The sequence below is a fragment of the Equus przewalskii genome, chromosome 2 (assembly GCF_037783145.1).
Source record: "Equus przewalskii isolate Varuska chromosome 2, EquPr2, whole genome shotgun sequence".
Taxonomy (NCBI): domain Eukaryota; kingdom Metazoa; phylum Chordata; class Mammalia; order Perissodactyla; family Equidae; genus Equus; species Equus przewalskii.
In genome coordinates, this window is record NC_091832.1 from 106151831 (window position 1) to 106171696 (window position 19866).

General features: G+C 38.4%; 2 protein-coding genes across 2 annotated transcripts; one reads left to right on the forward strand and one right to left on the reverse strand.

Annotated features, from left to right (window-relative positions):
• Positions 1-582: 582 nt before the first annotated feature.
• CCNA2 (cyclin A2) lies at positions 583-8441 on the forward strand. Its single transcript, XM_008533208.2, has 8 exons — positions 583-1624; positions 2382-2625; positions 3909-4021; positions 4425-4648; positions 5310-5517; positions 5961-6074; positions 6512-6645; positions 7012-8441. Exons 1-8 carry the CDS (start codon positions 1412-1414, stop codon positions 7058-7060), a joined length of 1299 nt encoding a protein of 432 aa, XP_008531430.1. The 5' UTR covers positions 583-1411; the 3' UTR covers positions 7061-8441.
• Positions 7919-19456, reverse strand: EXOSC9 (exosome component 9). The gene is made up of 12 exons (XM_008533209.2): positions 19225-19456; positions 18847-18941; positions 17970-18089; positions 17750-17852; positions 16698-16835; positions 14972-15054; positions 13444-13576; positions 12306-12394; positions 11513-11659; positions 10717-10901; positions 8438-8516; positions 7919-8066 (listed from the first exon to the last, which is right to left on the reverse strand). Exons 1-12 carry the CDS (start codon positions 19288-19290, stop codon positions 7982-7984), a joined length of 1323 nt encoding a protein of 440 aa, XP_008531431.2. The 5' UTR covers positions 19291-19456; the 3' UTR covers positions 7919-7981.
• Between the last annotated feature and the right edge of the window lie 410 nt (positions 19457-19866).

Genomic DNA, 19866 nt, shown 5'->3' on the forward strand with positions numbered 1-19866 from the left:
CAGAAATAGTGATGGCTGCTTAGATTTTCTGCACTGGTATCCACTAATTTCCTTTTTATCATATATGGAGGGAAATATGACTTTAAGAGTATCAAAGTTTTGTTCATTAATCTTAATTTGTATTTCATATTCAGGGGAATATTGTATTTAAAGGTTGTTTTAAAATGCTATAAAGATTATAATGGGAAATAAGCTATTCTTTCTATTTTGAAGAAGGGCACGCTCATGAATTTGAGAGAAAACAATAATGCTTCTTAATTATATACCATTATATTTATTAGTTATGTGCAAGCTTTGTTATATATTAAATGTGAAAATTTGTTGAAAGCACATATCACTAAGAGTTTTATTTTAATAAGGTCATATTGTTTTTACTATTTTTAAATCACCTTCATTTCTAAACGGAACACAATTATGTCTAGGTCACTAGAATTTCACTGGGTGTTTTCTGTTGACCCAACTTGGGGAAAAATAGATAAAAATTAATGACTGTCTAGTTGAATTTCTTGTAGTACATTCCTATTTGTGATATATATCAAAAGTGGTTCAAGGTGGCACCTTAAATTAATTGCATCTTCATTAGGAAAAATAACAAGCCTAAGACTGAAGAAACCCCTAAATGGTAAGATGACATTAATATAGTCTGCCACTTGAGTGCCAGTTACTGCGTGAGCCGCGCGTTAAGTGATTTCCGCACATCACTGAATCCAGACCACAGCCGTCTGACGTGTGCCCAGCGTTCCTCCCGGGAACAGATGAGAGGATGACCCGGTGGCCGTGAAGACACCAGGCCAGCGAGCGGCCGTGAAGACTTTAGACCTTGGGAAACAAGTCAGTCACGCTACCTGGTGGTCCCAGGGCTAAAGGCTGGGGCGGCCCACTAGTAATTGATAAAGTTGAATTCAGTTTACCCTAGAAACAGCGCTCGCCCTGAGCCCGCCTAGTGACTCCGTTTAAAGTCACCCTAAGCTCAGGCCCCGCCCCTCCGGCCGCGCAGGCGTCCTTTCTCCCGCCGCCGTTCGACGTTTCTCCGCCCCGCCCTTGCTCGGTTGCCTTCGCCGCCGTCTTCACTCGCCTGCGACCGCGTCGCCTCTCGTGACGTCACGGGCTCCGGCCCTGTTCATTGGTCCATTTCAATAGTCGCGGGATACTTGAACTGCATGAACAGCCGCCGCTCCGGCGGGCTGCTCGCTGCTTCCCCGGTGTGTCTTTGGCTCTCCACGCCCGGCAGTGCCTGTGTGCGCCTTTCGCAACTTCTCCGGTCCCACGCGATCACAAGCGGGCGGGCAGGCTGGCCCGGGCTGCGGCGGGCGGCTACGGCTGGAGCGTTCCTCGGCGCGGTCGGTCGGCGGGACGGAGTGCACGCTGCTTGGCGCCGCAGGCTGATCCCGCCGCGCCCCCGGGAGCAGTGATGCTGGGCAGCTCCGCGCCCGGGCCTGCGGCCCGCGAGGCGGGTTCGGCGCTGCTAACATTGCAGCAAACGGCGCTCCAGGAGGACCAGGAGAACATCAACCCCGAGAAGGCGGGGCCCGCCCAGCAGCCCCGGACCCGGGCCGGGCTGGCGGTACTAAAGGCCGGGAACCCTCGCGGTCCAGCTCCGCAGCAGAGGCCCAAAACGCGACGGGTAAAGAGAGAACTGCAGGAGGGTGGGCCAAGCAGGAGTTTTGCATGGGTTTAGCAGGCAGAGGAGAGTGACGAGAAGGAGGCCTGGGTCTGGAGTCCCCTTGATCCCTGGTTTCCTGGCATGGGATGCCACTGTGGTAGTTTCTCCCATCACTTTCCTTGCCCGCACTGTGCATTATGTTGCCTGTCTGATCTCTATTGGAAGTATTTTTCTATAATGGGTCAAACCAAGCCCTACAACATAAGCGTGGTCTTTGCACACCTCTGCGCCTTCCTCTCTGCTTTTAAACCTCAGGCACTGCTCTAGGACCCAGACCCCCTTTCTCCTCCCCATATGGTTAAGAGATTACCTCTACTTTAGGAAATGGTAGAAAAAAATACTTTGCTTTTGGTAAATTCCGCCATTTTACCGGATTTGCTCTGTTGCTCCACCCTGGGGCGAAAGTGGTGAACCAACACTTTTGCCATCTCTCCTAAACTTGTCATCTCTCGGCCTGCCACTCCACCCATCGTGTGGCCTTGATTAGTTTTGCATAATTGCACTTAGTATGACTCTTTCTGTAACCTTCGTAGGAATGCCTGTGATAAATTAGAACATCCCTTCTTTCTTCGACTACTCAAACTTCCTTGCCTTTGCCCCAGAAAGTTTAATTTTCCTGATAGAGTATTTGGGAGTAAAAGCAGAGGCTGAGACCCATGAGGGAAGAAAGCAAAAGTCCATTTAATAGGCTCAAAGCCAGTTATTCATTTGTTTTTAGGTTGCTCCACTTAAAGATCTTCCTATAAATGATGAGCATGTCACTGTTCCTCCCTGGAAAGCAAACAGTAAACAGCCTGCATTTACCATTCATGTGGATGAAGCAGAAGAGGAGCCACAGAAGAGGCCAGGTGAATCTAAAAAAACAGAATGCGAAGATGCCCTGGCTTTGAATTCAGCTATTACTTTGCCTGGACCAAGAAAACCACTGGCACCTCTTGATTATCCAATGGATGGTAGTTTTGGTAAGTTTTAAAGAACATCTGTTTTGAATCAATGTAATTATAATTATTAAATAGATTGGATTAATGATATTTCACATTTCAAGACGTTATCTTACCTGATCCTTACTACATAGTGTTATAGGTTTAATGTAACATGTTTAGAAAGGGTGTGACTTAGTCCTAATCAGGTGGTCCTTTTGGTACACTGCCAATCACATCAGTTTAATTAAATCTCAAACACTTATTTTAATCTGATCCTGGAAATGTTTGCTTGATTGGGAGAATAAATTTCAGTTGTATTCATAAGACTCACTTTGTACATACCACTTCAGAGAATGCTATTTGAGGATGCAGCTTTAAATATTGTGAGATCTATTTTAGCTTTAAATTTTTTCCAGGTTTAAAATTTTTTTCTGTAAAACTGGTCTGAGTGATCGTCTGATACCAGAGAGGGATGTTGTCCTCCTATGAGTCAATATTCGAACCGTGGCTGTTTGCACTTAACCACGTGTAAAATGAAGTAGCTGCCATGGACAGCTGTGCCCACAGTTTGTGCTGCTTCTTTACCATAGGCTTGTTGAGTCACTGGACAGCTCACTAAAGCCAATCTAGTTTTAGTTTTACTTCTACTGATGAGAGGTAGTCTGGGAATGGAAGGAAAGTCCTTTGGAAATAAAATAATTTGTGTGTTTTTATTTAAAATTTGCAACAAATTTTAACCTCAGTGCACCGTGAAGTAAAAAGAATAATGGATGATATTCTTTGCTTCAAAAGATAATTTAAAAATACAAAAAATGAATAACTTGATTGTAGTGTTAATTTGTTTGAACTGCCCATAACAAATCCAATTTTCTCATCAACACATTTCTTAGCCCTGCTTCTAGTTATTGCCTAGATCATGCTTTGAATGTGTCTGATTTTGGGGTCTGCAAACTCTGAGGGCAAATCCTAGATATTATCTCAAAACTTGGATTTTCAGTCTGTCCTAACAGATCTACTGTGCCATCTGCTCCTCTCTCATGGAAGATGAATGATACTTTAACATAAGGCCTGATCCTCGATCTCATTTTCTTGTTAGTGGCCTATCAGTATTTTTTCTTGTTAACTCAAATTGTTCCAAAGTTAAGTGGACAGATGTACTAAAACCAGTGTGAAATGTTCTCTGAACTTTGTCATGAAGAGCCCTTTTTAGTTGGATGAAGTAAATGCTTTCGTAGTATGGGACTCCTTACAAGGGCAATCACTTTTACCTATTAAATGGAAAATTAAACAATGAACTTAATCACACTTTTGAATTCTCTTAGAGTCACCACATAATATGGACATGTCAATTGTATCGGAAGATGAAAAGCCAGTAAGTGTTAATGAAGTACCAGACTACCATGAGGATATTCACACATACCTTAGGGAAATGGAGGTAAAGAATCTCTGAATCCACTTTTTTTTTTTTCTGATGAGGAAGATTAGCCTGAGCTAACACGCGTACCCATCTTCCTCTACTTTATATGTGGGATGCCTGCCACAGCATGGCTTGACAAGCAGTGCATAGGTGCATGCTGGGATCTGAACCTGCAAAGCCTGGGCCGCCAAAGCCGAGCGCATCAACTTAACTGTTATGCCACTGGGCCGGCTCCTGTATCCACTTTTTATACTGTTATTTATTCAATTGGAGAAATGAAATTGAGAGGATTATGTTTTTAAGTTTTTTAACTGCTAGTAAATTACTCTAATCTATACTTGTGTTTCTAGCACCTAGCATCTTTGTTAATGGAAGAATCTAATTGCAATTTTAACACTATACTAAGTAACTCTCTCAACAGGTTAAATGTAAGCCTAAAGTGGGTTACATGAAGAAACAGCCAGACATCACTAACAGTATGAGGGCTATCCTTGTGGACTGGTTAGTTGAAGTAGGAGAAGAATATAAACTACAAAATGAGACCCTGCATTTAGCTGTGAACTACATTGATAGGTTCCTTTCATCGATGTCCGTGTTGAGAGGAAAACTTCAGCTTGTGGGCACTGCTGCTATGCTGTTAGCCTCGTAAGTCAAGCTTGGTTTGTTGGATTAGAAGTGATGAGTACCCTTCTGGGTAGGGAAGAAATTATGATTTTTAACAGTGGGACGTTTTAACATACTACACAAGGCAGAGAGTCAGTGACTCCTTTATGGGTGACGGTGTGTATGAAACTTTTTTAACATTAATTTTCCCAGATCTGGATTTCAGAGTACCTTCTTGAATGAACTTGGAGACAGTCTACATTTTAATACACTAGTACCAGATTACAAAGTTTAAAAATATGGTTCCTTCCATTAAAAAGTGCTTTCTGGCATATAAGCAAAATCTTATCTTCCCATTAAGACATGAAAACTAAATTTAAAAACTAAAACATAAAACGTTTATTTTTCTCTAAGAAAATTTCCTAAAATTTCAGTCAGTTGGTGAACTCTGGCATCGTTCCCGTTTTGGGAAGTCTCTAGCCTCTCATTTATTTCCTTTGCACTGGGAGAAATATCTCAAAAGCCTTTTATTGATTTGGGTCTTTCAATTAGCATTTACCCAGTCAGTGGAAACAGGCAGTTGGTGGAGAGTGTAGGTTTTGGATTCATTCTATGTATTCTGCTAAAGGGATTTCAGAATTGGGATAAACAAGCTTGCTTCTCTTTTAGAAGGACTGATTACTTAAAACTTTTCTCATTGTAGAAAGTTTGAAGAAATATACCCCCCAGAAGTAGCAGAGTTTGTGTACATTACAGATGATACCTATACCAAGAAACAAGTTCTGAGAATGGAGCACTTAGTTTTGAAAGTCCTTGCTTTTGACTTAGCCGCACCGACAGTCAATCAGTTTCTTACCCAATACTTTCTGCACCAGCAGTCTGCAAACAGCAAAGTTGAAAGTTTAGCAATGGTAAGTTCTTTTCATTTTGTTGAATGAAGATTCTTGGGTCACGATTAGGGACAAGCCCTGGTTTCATTATACCGCTTTGGTCAAGGGATTCAGTATTTTGGGGACAGATTAATGCTGCAGTACAGATGAAAGCCTGCCATTGGCAAAAGGTAATATAAATTGGGAAAGCACTAGGAGTGGTGGCACGAGGAGGAAGTCTTGGGAAATGGTAGCCAGAAAGGTCGTTTTAAAAGTTACTAAAAGAGGGAAAAAATACAGGATGAGAATGGAGCAAAACACTAAGATAGTGGATTTATTTACAGATGCCGCTGTAGAAATTTTTTTCTATGGTTGCTATTGAGCCAATCTGAAAGACTGGAAAAAATTCAGTCAGAAGGCAAGGATTTGAGGTTTGAATTCCATGGCTCTTGTGCTCATAAGGTATATTCACTTTCTCATTCCAGTTTTTGGGAGAGCTGAGTTTGATAGATGCTGACTCATACCTAAAGTATTTGCCGTCAGTTATTGCTGGAGCGGCCTTTCATTTAGCACTCTACACGGTCACAGGACAAAGCTGGGTATGTATTACGATGTCTTCACACATCTACCTTGTGACTTAAACGCTTGTGCCAGATGTTAAATATTTGTCCTGTACCACTGATGGTTGACTTGATGTACTGACCTGGCAAAACCGTTCAACCATCTGCTCTGTTTAAAGTGTCTTACCTATTTAACAGCACGTTTGTTAGGTAGAAAGCTTAATTATTACTTGCACTTGAAAGGTGTGCTTAAAGAATTCGGGCCATAGGACCTGCTGCTGGCAGGGAAAGTAGTAAAAATTGATCAACGTCAGCATAAAAGAGACAGAATAATGGCTTGAGAAAACTGGAAGATATGTTAGGTGGAGGTGTCAGTACTGAAATTTAACAAACCTCAAGCTTAATGCCAACTACTAACTCGTCGTGTTTAACGTGTTACTAAAAGCAAACACCGGTCTCCTCTACTCCTCCTGTAGCCTGAATCCTTAGCACAGAAGACTGGGTACACCCTGCAAAGTCTCAAGCCTTGTCTCCTGGACCTTCACCAGACCTACCTCAGAGCGCCACACCACGCACAACAGTCAATAAGAGAAAAGTACAAAAGTTCAAAGTAAGTATTAACATGAGAAGACATTAAAGCAGCTTGCTTTCCCGGGCTATTGTATGGTTCAGAGTTCCTTGACATTTTAACTTTATTATAGGATTCACACATCAGGCACAGCCTCCTTAGGAAACTGCTCTCTTAGCAGGCCATGTGTTTTGAATAGGTTGCAGTTAATGCTTTTTCTTGCATTTGAGGGAGAAGAGAGGAGAGGAATGGCACATGCATGCATATTTTGGGGACCAGACAATGATTTTATAACCATTAACTCAATCATATAGAAATAGCATTTTTGAGTTCTTAGTATATACATTATTCCATGACCTTCACCCAATGAATGTTTGCTAAAAATGGATTTTTCTTCCCTACTTACAGGTATCATGGTGTTTCTCTCCTCAACCCACCAGATACACTAAACGTGTAACAGTGAAAGACTGCCTTAAGATGTAAATCACTCAAAGTATATGATGTACAGTTTTTATCCCAGGTTTAATTTTACAATCATTTCTGAATACAGAAGTTATGGTCAAGTACAAATTATGGTATCTATTACTTTTTAAATGGTTTTAATTTGTATATCTTTTGTACATGTAACTATCTTAGATATTTGGCTAATTTTAAGTGGTTTTGTTAAAGTATTAATGATGCCAGCTGTCAGGATAATAAGAATAAGAATTAATAATAAATTGATTTGGAAAACTTGGTTTCTAAGTCAAATTTAATTTGAGATAAAAATTTGACTTTGACTTTGAGATTTCACTCAGAAAAATTAGTTTACTATAGAATGGGGACTGGGAAGGCTTCTCCTAAAGTTAAAAAATAGTTTTAGGAAAACAGACAAAAGTTCTGACTTCATTTTCCTAAGCAACTGGACCAATTTGCTGATGTGGACATAATAAATCTGTGCTTATTTATCAGTTGTGATGATCCAAGACTCTTTCAGCCCTTTGTATACACTATGAAAATGCTTTTTCATTCCTCATCAACTTTTATACTTAACCAAGATGACAATTATTTAAAACCTATTAAGAAGTTCTCCAGAACATTTATTTTAAAGCATAATGTAAAAAACTATACAGTCATGCACTGCATAACGACATTTCCGTCAACGAAGGACCACATATATGATGGTGGTCCCATCAGTTGGTATCGCAGAGCCATGAAATCACCTAAGGATGCATTTCTCATTTCTCAGAAGGTATCCCCGTCTTTAAGCAATGTATGACTGTTGAAAAAAGGACTAGATTTTATAATGGATTTGTGAATAAAAAAATACCCAAGGTTGTTAGCACTGAATAAATACCCTTTTAATAGTTATATACACAAATATACAACTATGTGAGCTTTAATTAGCAGGCCTCTTCTTTTTTCTCTTTTTCACTGGCTTTTTACTTGGTGCTTTTTCTTGTTTTGCACTGATGGTCTTTGTTCTGTGAATAAAGTAAATTAACAATTTACTAACAGTATTAGTACTAGAAGCTGATTCCACAGATGATTTACCAGACTCACACGACTTTCCTTGTTAAATTTTGGATCACCAAAACAAGGGGCCTTACTTACTTTTTTCCAGTAGAATGTAACATTTGCCAACTATGAGAGTAAAATACAGTAACTTTGAAAGACATCCAGCTTTACAGAATTAGGTCCTAATATTTATAAATCTCAGGTTGAAGAAACCACATGAAGAATGAAAAAGGGACGTCTTTGTTTATAGTAGCCTAAGATGAGAATAAACCAGAAAGCAAGCCTCTGAAAGTCTTGAGTATGTATATACATTTGAAATAAACCAGAAATTTGTTACCTTATTTTCTTCGGATTCTTGTCTGGTTCTAAAATGATCATTTCTTCTTCTTCACTGTCTGAGAGTACTATAGGGGCATCTTTAAGAAAATGTTAAGAAAGCAATATAAGTAGGCTCTTGGAAAATTTCCACAAGGATTTATTTCAGCAGTTCTAAAACTCCATTTCCACAGAGAGCCCACGTTACTCTTTAGGTGGAGGCTTACAGATCTACTTGGTTCTTTCCTTCCAGAAGTAACTCCTTAGAGCTCTGAAAAGCAATGTGTACTTTATTTCCTAAAAATTCTTTAATTACAATCATCTGATACATGTCATGATAGAAAAGTTACAGAGAAAAATCTTTAAGAAGATAACACAGTTTATCTTAGAATTTGCTAATGTTGGAGATCTAAATTTTTAATTCCTCTCTCTTAGAAGCAAAACTGGAAGGAAAGTGCCTAGAAGCAGAATTACTGCATCAAAGACATAGACTCTAAAAGATATTTTTGCTAAGTCCCTCCAGAAATATTGTTCCAATTTACTTTCCAAGAAATGGTGTGTGAGGGAACCCATTTTCCTAGACACCCTTGCCAATACTGGTATTTAATATTGTCCAATATAGTAGTCAAAAAGTGCTATCTTATTTTTTGCTTTGAATTTATTTCCTTTATTACTACCAGGGTTGGCCATAAAAGATGTTACTGGCCATTTGTATTCGAGGATTACTTTGTATCTTTTGCCTGTTTTTCTCCTGAACCTTAATGATATATATAAAAAGTGAATTGACCCTTTTCCCAGCTGGTTGTTGGTATATCAATTCTTTATATTTTGAGTTTTCAATTAGTTTTCATCCCTTGTTCATAGCTTTAGAAAGGCTTTACCTGCTCCATCCTCCCAATTATCTTAGGTTCATCTTCATTACTCAGTTGAAAATATTACTCTAAACCAGAAATTGAATGTCTATTAAACTCTGAATCTTAGAAAAATATTTCACAAATATATTAAGAGGCATATGCAAGAATGCTCACTGTAGCACTGTAATACTAATAAGATAATAATATACATTTATCAATAAGGGAATGATTAAGCCAACTAGTTACATTCAACACTAGAGAATTCTATGCAGCATTTAAAAAATGTGGCGATCTATACGTAATAACATGGAAAACCTTCTAAAGATTCATTCACAGTCCCTGTGTTTAAGCAGCTTACATCAGTGAATATATAGTAAACAAATACATGGAACAAGGTCTGGAAGAATAATACCCGATAGAAATAAGCACTAGGAAAGTTGAATAAAGGTCCTAATCAATGGGGATTTTTTCTTTACAAAACACCCCAGTAGGCTCTCAGTAATGTTTATAGGCAATAACTTCCTTTCTTGAAGGTAGGCAAGTATGTGCATCACACACCTAAACGGTATCACCTTCACTATTTTCTCAGCCAGATTTACTAAGTGCATCCTTTAGTTCTCTGCCAGCCTAGTTCCTAACTCCATCCTTGTAAGATTTCTGTTTTTACTACATAAGAAAAAAATTCATGATTATTGTGTAGTATGGGCTAAGCACGGAGTTGGCTTTCAGAAAAGTAAAAATATCCACAGGTAAAAACAATTTCTCCAGTTCTACAGCTTTCAGAATGCAAGGAACATCTAAGACCACAGTATTCCGGGTACTTCTAGAATTTTGTATGTTCTAATACTGTTCTGTTTAATATGGTAGCCACATGGGGCTATTTAATGTTATATTAACTAAAATTAAATAAAACCTAGAATTTAATTCTGCAGTCATACAAGCCACATTTCAAGTGCTCAATAGTCACATGTGGCTAGTGGCTACTATACTGGACGGAGTAGATAGAGAACATTTCTAACACTGCAAACAGTTCTATTTGGACAGCACTACTCCAATACACGTAACGGTATGGGCTTTTTAAGTCTAGAAATGATACAAAGGAAAAATAGGCAGGAATCAGGTCTTCAAGAAACTCATCCCCTTAAAACTGGCCCAGATATATATACAAAAGGAACAAAACTTTTTTAATTAAAAATTACCACTACATTTACATACCAAAGAGTACCACTACACCAAAAAGATAAACATACTCTTTTGGGAAAGAATTGGAGTTAATATTGCAGATAGCCTCAACAGTTTAGTTGAAATTTAAATCACAAAATATTTAGCTCCTCTAAAAAAGGAACTGCTGATATAAAAATAAGATCCCTAAAATACGGCATACGTTATATATATATATATTCACACACACAGACATACTACATAAAAGCAATAACGTATCACCTACCTTGGCTTCCAATATTAGAGACTTCTACTCCAGTGTCCATTGTTATACTATCGAGAATGATAGCTTCATCACTGCCACCTTCATCCTCATCTTCCTTCTCAGAGTCTTCAAGATCACCCCAGGAGTTTTCTATTCCCTCTCCAATTTGAGCAGTTCCAGGAGTCCATAGCACAGGTTTAGAGACACTTAACAAGTTAAGAAAACTAAGTAACAAAAACATTGCTATTTAATGTAGTGTTGAAAAAGATGAAAATGAGACTTTTCTTCTTTTAAGACTGACTGAAGTGTGCCACAAATTCTTAGGAAAAACCTTCCTAGTTATACGATGGATGGCTGAACAATGAGGAAGGAAAATAAAATTTGTAACTTGGGTAAGATTTTATGGACACAATGGTGAGAAATACCAAGAGGCAGTGGCTCTCAGCATTTTAGTTGTAATAACAAATTTGGTGAATGGCTGAATAAGTAATTTCAAGAACAGTGTAACAGTGTATAAAGTGTGCTTGACCATGCCATTGAGATTAAAGAACAATTTTCCCAAGAAAAATGAAATGCTGTAAATTGGTTCTTAAAATAGAGAATTTTCTCATTTTTGTAGGATAGCTGAAGAGAAGGTAGATGTTACACCATTGACTTAATATGACTCATTATTATCTTGTCTTGTATCTGAAATATTTTCTCTAACAAAGTAGTGTTTCAGAAAACAAATTTCAGGATGTAGACCTGTCACAAAGCCCTAATAATGCCAAAAGTGTTATGAATCTTCTTGTTTCTGAAAAACACCCACTAAAGATACACTTCTGAAGGAGGTTCAGCTTCAGCAATGATTTCTTCTGCCTTCTCCTCTACATCGGAGGTATCAATAGGGGCCTTTTCCATTTTAAATGCTGTGATCCTTTGATTTGCTATAGACTCTGCAAAGCCAAACTTTCCACCTTCTTTCCTGTGTGGGTTTTTTTGGGGGCGGGAAGGGAGTTGGGGTATGATAGGAGGGAAGACAGGAAGGAAAAAAAAGGAAACTCTTTTATCCTTTTGACAGATGAGAACTATTGGAATAGTTATTTGACTAACTTAACCTCACCAATTAATTATGCCTATCAAGAGAAATAACAGAAAGTTCCTATAATTACCATTTATTGAACCATGTGCCAGGCACATGCTAGTGCTTAAAGTATATTACTCTTTAATCCTCAAACCAGCCCTACCAGGTAGGCATGAACATCCCACATTATAGAAGATGCCACTGAAGTGCTGGCTCATAGGTCTTGCTTAATGTCACACAGTAAGAAGCAGAGAGGGGAATCAACTCCAGTGTGTGTGCTTTCCGTTAATTTGAGTTATTGATTTTCCTAAGAAAATGTTAATTTTTTTACAGAAAAATATGTGGCTTTTCAATACAGATTATGTTTAAATTGTAATACAATATAACAGAGTTCAATCAATTTTCAAAGAACATTAGTATATCCAACTGAAATTAATAGATAAGGAAAGATTGAGTGTGAAAATTATATGGTTACCTTCATGCAAGAAAGGTCCATAACAGAAAAATCTATAAAAGAACCATTTAGTTCTAGCAAAATTAAACTTACCTAACTTTCTGGTCATTCTCCAAAGCCTTCTGTATTAGCTCCGTAATTTCCGCTACTTTCACACCAGCGATTTTACTACATCTCAAAACCTATTTATAAAAGTGAATTCTGTTATTTAAAGACAACAAACCAAATATCATTCTCAACAAAACTAAAAACACAAGATTAGTTTTCCTACCTATATAAGCCTGACTTTTTTTTCAAATATGAAAATAATACAATGTGAACACAAATTAAGGCAAGATTTGAGAGTAGTTTTAAAATATTTGAAGGACTACCATGTTAAGGGAACAGACATACAAACTTTTCTGACAGGGTAAAAGATAGCACTGCATACATTATATGCTCAGGGATGCACTCACTTCTCTCTGTGTGAGGGATCCACAGCACTAGTTCAAGACGTGCAGTGTCTCCTGGGAAGGTTTTATAAAGCAAAGCTCCCCAAGGCCTCAGAGACCTAATGGATCAGAACCTCTGGAAATGAGGATCTGGTAGTGGTCGTGATGCTGCTAATAATGACAATGATGACGACGAGAAACTAACATTCACTGCACACTTAATATATGCTATACAGTGCAATATATCCATATCCATTTATCCTTACATTCTTCTAAAGGTCGACATTAACATTATTCCCTATCTTACAGATAAACTGGTCAGTTAGTAGAAGGCAGAACTGGAATAGCAACTAAAGCAGTTTCTCTGCTCTTAACTACCTGCACTATATATTATACGGCAATCTAGTTTCTAGAAGCCCACATGTGAATCTGCTAAGTAGCTAGATTTGAGAACTACTGCTTATAGTACCCGAATTCTAAGAGTAAAACCATCTTTTTACCTAATTTCTACTTTTTGACACTTCTTTTTTTGAGAGGGATATGAACCTCTTTCATCACAAAGAAAAACAGTGTTCCCCTATCCAGATTGGTTAGACTCTGGAGGGCGATACATGGGAGCCACGGGGAGGACGGAGGATACCTTGTAGCCACCAGGTAACAGAGCATACTGACAGGATTGAAACCAGATTCTAACACATCTTAGCATCAAACATGGAAAATATCCTTGCTGGATTTTAGTCAAAAAACAAGAAAAACCTAAAACAGACCTATCTCAATGGAATATTAATCAAAGCACTGACCTGCTCTTTCAGCAGCATTATCCCACCACTGGATTGGATGGTACAGATCTCTCGATGCTTGTTCATGGCCAGCACCAGCAAGCCATCCATTACACGTTCTTCCCGTTCATTGGGATCCACCAATAAATATGTTCTGAAATGAACGTTAAATGGAGCTGAACAAATCTGAGGCTGAATGCTTGTCAGACAATTTTAAGATAATGGATTTTTTTTAAAAAATGGCATTAATAAAGTCAACACAGTAAAGATCTGAGCTTGTGAATTTGAGTCACTTTAGTGGGAAAAGAGACAAGAGAATTACTGTTTTTATGGACACAAAATGAACGCTAAGTGGATATCACTTCCTATTATAGTAAAAATCACATTAAGTTCATATTGGTTTTATTTAAATAATCTATAACCCAAACCTAATGTTATCACTCTGATTAAATGACTTGTGACTCATTAATAAAAACTTAGATAACATTAATTTGGTTACCCTTAAAGTTTTCCTAATGTCCTGTACTCTACAGTTCTTCTAGGTTCTGCAAATGGCTCATTAAAAAAATAGTCTATTTCTGCACTGTCCAATCTTAGCCTCTAGTCACATGTGGTTATTGAGCCTTTTAAATACGGCTAGTCCAGCCTGAGATGTACTATGAGTCTAAAATACTGGCTTTCAAAGTCTTAGTAGAAATAAAAGAACGTAAAATACCTCATGAACAATTAAGATATTGATTACATATTAATATTGTAGATATATTAAGTAAAATAAATCAAAATTAATTTTACCTGTTTCTTTTTACCTTTTTAATGTACCTATTGGAAAATTTTTAATTATATGTATGGTTCACACTGCATTTTTACTGGACAGTGCTGGTCGATTTTCCTCTCATGAAATTCTACACAATGACTAAAAGTTTTTCTCTAGTTCTTATTCATAAAATTGTTAAAATATCTTATTTATACCTCCCTTTGTTTCTAAAGAGATTTAAGGCCGAAGCTTTCATTTAAAGACACCATTACATGGACCTAAGACTCCAGGTTCTCTGTTATGGGAGGAATTAGCAGTGAGTTGTGAAGAAAGTGCAGAACTGAAATAAACTAGATTTTTCCCCATTTGTGAACCATTCCTTTCGACCTGCTCCTATAACGACACCCTCTAATGTGCTCCAAAGTGCTCTGTCTTCCAGTAATCCACAGTAATTCTCACCCCATTTTCCCAAATTAGAGCCTAGCATACAATTCTCTTAACACCTGTACATCTCTAGGAAAGATAAGACACTACAAAGTTGTGGTAAATTCATAAATTTGTAAGCATGCCATGAAAAGATAAACACACTGTGAAGTCTCTTCATTATAGAAAAGTTTGTCACTTCTATTGAGAAAGCTCTTTGCCAACTAATGCCCTTACAAAGAAAGAACAGAACTATGAGGTGCTTTAATATTAAAGGAAGGGTTTGTTCATTTGTCCATGGCACATTTGAGTAGAACAAAAACGTTCCTAATTGCATTTATAATTTCGGCCCATGACAAGGATGAGACTTACCCTTGCTGGAAGAAGGCAAAACTGACACAAATGGGCATGTGGTGGATACTCAACGGGACGGGATCACGCTCTTCAGGTGTATACTGTTTGAAAACAAATGTTTCAGTAATCACAGTCACTAAGTTAGGAACATACAAAAATCATCTTGACATAAAATATTAAAAAAATTAAGTTCCTTTACTCCTCAGTAAGCACCTAAATAACTTCTTTTATAATTACCTCTTTGACTTTGCCACTCACATTCTGTAAAACTTTATGCACAGGTGAAAAAGCTTTATTCAGGTATACTTTACATACCATAAAATCCACTCATTTTAAGTACAGGATTCACTTTTTAGTAAATTTATAGTTGCGTAACTATCGTCACAATCCAGTTTTTTAACATTTCCATTATCCCCCCAAAATGCCCTTGAGCCTGTTTGGAGTGAGTTCTCACTCCCACTCCCAGCCCCAAGCAATCAGTGATCTACTTCTGTTTCTATAAATCTGCCTCTTCTGGGCATTGCATAGAAGTAGAATCAAACAGTCGGTAGTCTTCTGTGTCTGCCTCCTTTCAACTTTATGTGTTTCATCCACTTTGTAGTATATATCAATAGTTTGGTTTTTTTTTTACTGTTGAATAGTATTCCATTGTAAAGACACATCACATTTTGTTTGTCCATTCCCTAGCTGATCAACATTTGGATTGCTTCGGGTTTGGGGCTATTACGAATAATGCTGCTGTGAACATTCACATAAGTCTTCGAGTGAACAGAGACTTTCATTCCTCCTTAGTAGATTCCCAGGCATGGAATTCCTTGGCCGTATAAGTTTACACTTAACTTTTTTAAGAAATTGCCAAACTTTTCCAACATGTCTGTACCATTTTACATCACCACCAGGAATAACTCTCTACTATTTTTTAGTTGATATCTTTTTTTCGTCTACTAATTGCACTCTATTTTTTTTTCTTCCTTATACCAACTCCCTTCTCCAAAGGAAAATGTCTCTATTGTTAATAAACTTCTGTCCCTACCTCTAAGTCTTTAAAGAGCCTGCTCGAGTCTAATGCCTAAAAGCAGCATCGTGAATGACTGCTTAGAGAATTTGGCATCTGATGTTTCCTTTAGCAACTTCAGGATCAAACTACCACCACAGTGCACTTTCATTACTCTAGCATATAATTTATATAAACTGACATAGTCAGCACAAAAGAGAAAGAAAATGTAAATAGCATAAGTCAACAATTTTCAAAATGTGGTCCTCGCATCAGCAGCACCACTATCACCTGGGAACTCTGTTAGCAGTACAAATTCGTAGGGCCTACCCCCATCCTACGCTGAGAGTGGAGCCTAGCAATGTTTAAACAAGCCTTCCAGGTGTTTCTGATGGACTTTTGCCAGAAAGTAAGCACAAGTATCTGATTGTGCTAAAAATCATGTATTTTTCACATATGTGAGCCTAAACATAAGCCAACCACTTCATCTAAATGCTCAATCCTAAGAAGTCACCTAGTTCTATTCTAGAAAACCAGGCTAGGGAATGCTTTTATTGACAGACACTTCTATACAGGATATTTAAGAGAATCCAAAGGCAATTTTGACCACATGTAGTTTCTGCTTCATGAACAAATTTTAGAACATACCTAACTGCCTTCTACAAGACTTCACTAATAACACGTTGTCTGCACACCAAGGATACTCATTCACTCATAGGAAGGAGCCTGGCTCACATCACGGGAGCTTACCAGTGTTACTTCATCTCCTTGGACGGAGACATCAGGTCTTCGGAAGTGACACAAGGCTACAATTGCAGCAATGCTGGCAGCATCAATAATATTTCCATCATGATTTAATAAATGTAGGTCCACACGTATTTGCCAAACCTAGTTGTGAGTTTAAAACAAAAATGAAACCTAACTGATCACAACCAGTGGCTATTTATAAGGAAAAGAAACACTGTGTGCAAATTTTTCTCTTGCTGTTAAAACATGCAGTTACTCCTATTGTAAAAACAAAAATATATTTAGAAAAATGTTAAGCAAGACCAACATCTGAAATACCAATAGTTCAGCGTTCTATGAGTCATTTGACAACAAAATATATACTCTAAATAAACAGAACCACTCTACATTTAATACTAAGATTTCCCTAACCCCAAGCCTAATCATATTTTTATTGTGTCTTCTAACTTAAAAACATCAAACTCTTAGGTCTACTTGACAATATTTATGCTCACCTTACAAGTAATGCGAATACGAGGTTTCATATTCAAGCATGGAATGTGGAAAGGCTAAGTAAGTGGCTTCTCTGGAGTCAAAAAGATGGTTAAATACCTTAATCAAGAATAAAGTTCTAATATCATCGTGTAGCACAACTTACTGAGAGTGAGATTTCCCATTCAGCCTACCACTGACTCAGTGTGTGGCCCTGTATAAGTCACTATCCAAATGGATTTAATCTGTTCTTCAGTTCTTTATCCATAAAAAAGGAAAAGATTACCTGCTTCTATCAACTCACTTAAATAATATAAGAAAATAAATGAGAATATATGAAAAACTACAAATGCTTCCAATAAGACATTTTACACAAATCCAAGTTTCTATTTTCACCAATTTTTTTTGTTCCTACAGAGAGAGATGACACCAAGTTTTATGGGTAGCACTGAGAAACATTTGAAGTGAAGGGGGCCAGCATAAAACTGAATTAACTGAAGCTCTGAGAAGGAAATCAGATACAGAGGGATCCATGAATCAACAATGCTCATCCTAAGATTAAGAATTTTGGGCATGTTCCCCACCTTTTCACCAGCAACAACACAGAGCGATTCAGTGTCTATACACTTCGAATTTCTTAGACATCTTTCCAAGAGTCGATTCAACTTCACCAAGAGATCTGACTGCCTATGAAAATAGGAACGGGCTAACGTCATGAAGTATAACACCAGGCATTAAAACAATAGCTCACTGCTGTTAGGTTCTCCTCTAGCTAAAGCGGCTTAAGAAAAAAGACTTAAATACCTGCCAGGTTCAAAAGCTGGGGCAGCCATCTGAGAGAGTTCAAGGTTAAAAAAAAGAATACCTTCTGTCGCCCTATTGAGTTTTGGAGACACAAGTTCACAGGAAACCTGCCCAAGAACTCTGTAAAGATAAAGTACAAATCTGTTAACTAAATGTAATTCCCTTCCAATTAAAAAAAGAAGAAAACCAAAACAGCTAACAACTAAGTTCCAATCTCACTCTGAGTAATAACACACTGCGCACCATATATCATTAGAAGTTGAAATTACATGTATAGCAGTAGTAGAATATATACAGAAATAAAACACATATTGGCATACCCAAAGAGATGACTGGGAAAAAATATCTCTTATTACAATACTGACTATTTCCCAGACTTTTTAAAAAAAAATCAATGACCTTCTCTTTTCTAAAACAAATATTTACTGATACAAGAAGGCATAAAAACTTGAGATTTCTTAAGAGTTTTCACATGGCACGGTTCACTAACATTATCTGACCAATATCCTCACAACTTCCAAATGAATATTAAAAACCTAAATCTCATGTCACCCAGGAAAAAGAGGAAAGTAGGACCTACTTAATGAGAAGTGCTGGAAAAAAATTCAGTGCTGGAAAGAAATTCAGTGCTGTATATACGATTTATAGAGATCAGAAAGAACTATGTAACACTCATGTGACAAAACATATTTACAACGAAAACCTTAAAGTGTGACTATAAAACAAAAAAATCTTGCAGTAAAGAAAATATGCTTATTTTTGGCAGCTAAACAAAGTACTGCTCAGATTTTCTGGGTGCTTTGTAAACAACTGAGTCAATAAGGTTCTTTTAAACGTCTCCCTATTGAGCGTATATCTAATTTGAATCCTTTGTTACCTTGTTTTCCCAAGTTCCACAACACAGCACCCATAATCTGTTCCAAACGAAATCTTGATGTTCCTATAATCATAGGTTTGTCTGCCATCCAGCCGCTGTAAGCACAATGTTCATTCGTTTATTTCTTTAACAAATATTTACTGAGTAGCTACTTTGTACCCTGGGCTAAACACCCGGAGAAAAGTGGGATCCGAACGACCCCCATAGGAAGGAAGAAACCAGGTGCCCGGGCGCTGACAGTCGCTGGGGTGACTCGAGCCTGGAAACAACCCTCTGGAGCCATAGCCCGTCCTCCAGGGGCTCCCGGGCCTGCGCGGGCCAGGTCTGCGCGTCCAAGCCGGAAGGCTGCGGGCGGCGCGCGACCCGGGGGCCGTTTACCTTCTTCTCTTCGATGGCGCGGAGTAGGAAGCGGCGCTCGCAGTTTGAAAGTGGTGTCTCCTTCATGCTGTCGGGTCAGGGGACCCACGGGGACCGGAATCCGTGAGGAAAAGGGGACCGGAGCCTCTTCACGCGCGCCGTGCTTGCTCGGCGGCGCAGGAGATTTACGTCATCAAAGGGCGGCGGCTGACGTGAGAAAGCAAAGGCTGGGGGGCCGTCGCTAGAGCGCAGGCTCAAAGCGAAGTTGGAGCGGGTGGGGATGGCTGGGAGAAGCTAAGGATCTTCGAGGGGGCAAGTTTCTGAACGGAAAGGACTATTTCTTTTATCGTAAAGAGTAGGGGAAAAAGGACTCCAAAGTAACCATCAGTGATAGAAATTAATATCTCACAGTCCACCCTTTCCGCACTCCTGGCAGGGTAGGCTAGACAGGTGTTACTGCTTTTTGCAGATGTGGGTGTTGAGATTTGGCCGCGAGAAAGCTGCACAGGTAGAATTTGGAGTAGATTCAATGGAGAAACCCCGGAATGAATGGGCTTAAGTAGAGAGGAGAGGGCAGAAGAAAGTTGAGACGGTGAGCTGGGCTATTACTGGCTGTCGGTGAAACCTGGTAGACCTGAGAAGTTGACAAGAATTGAGAATATT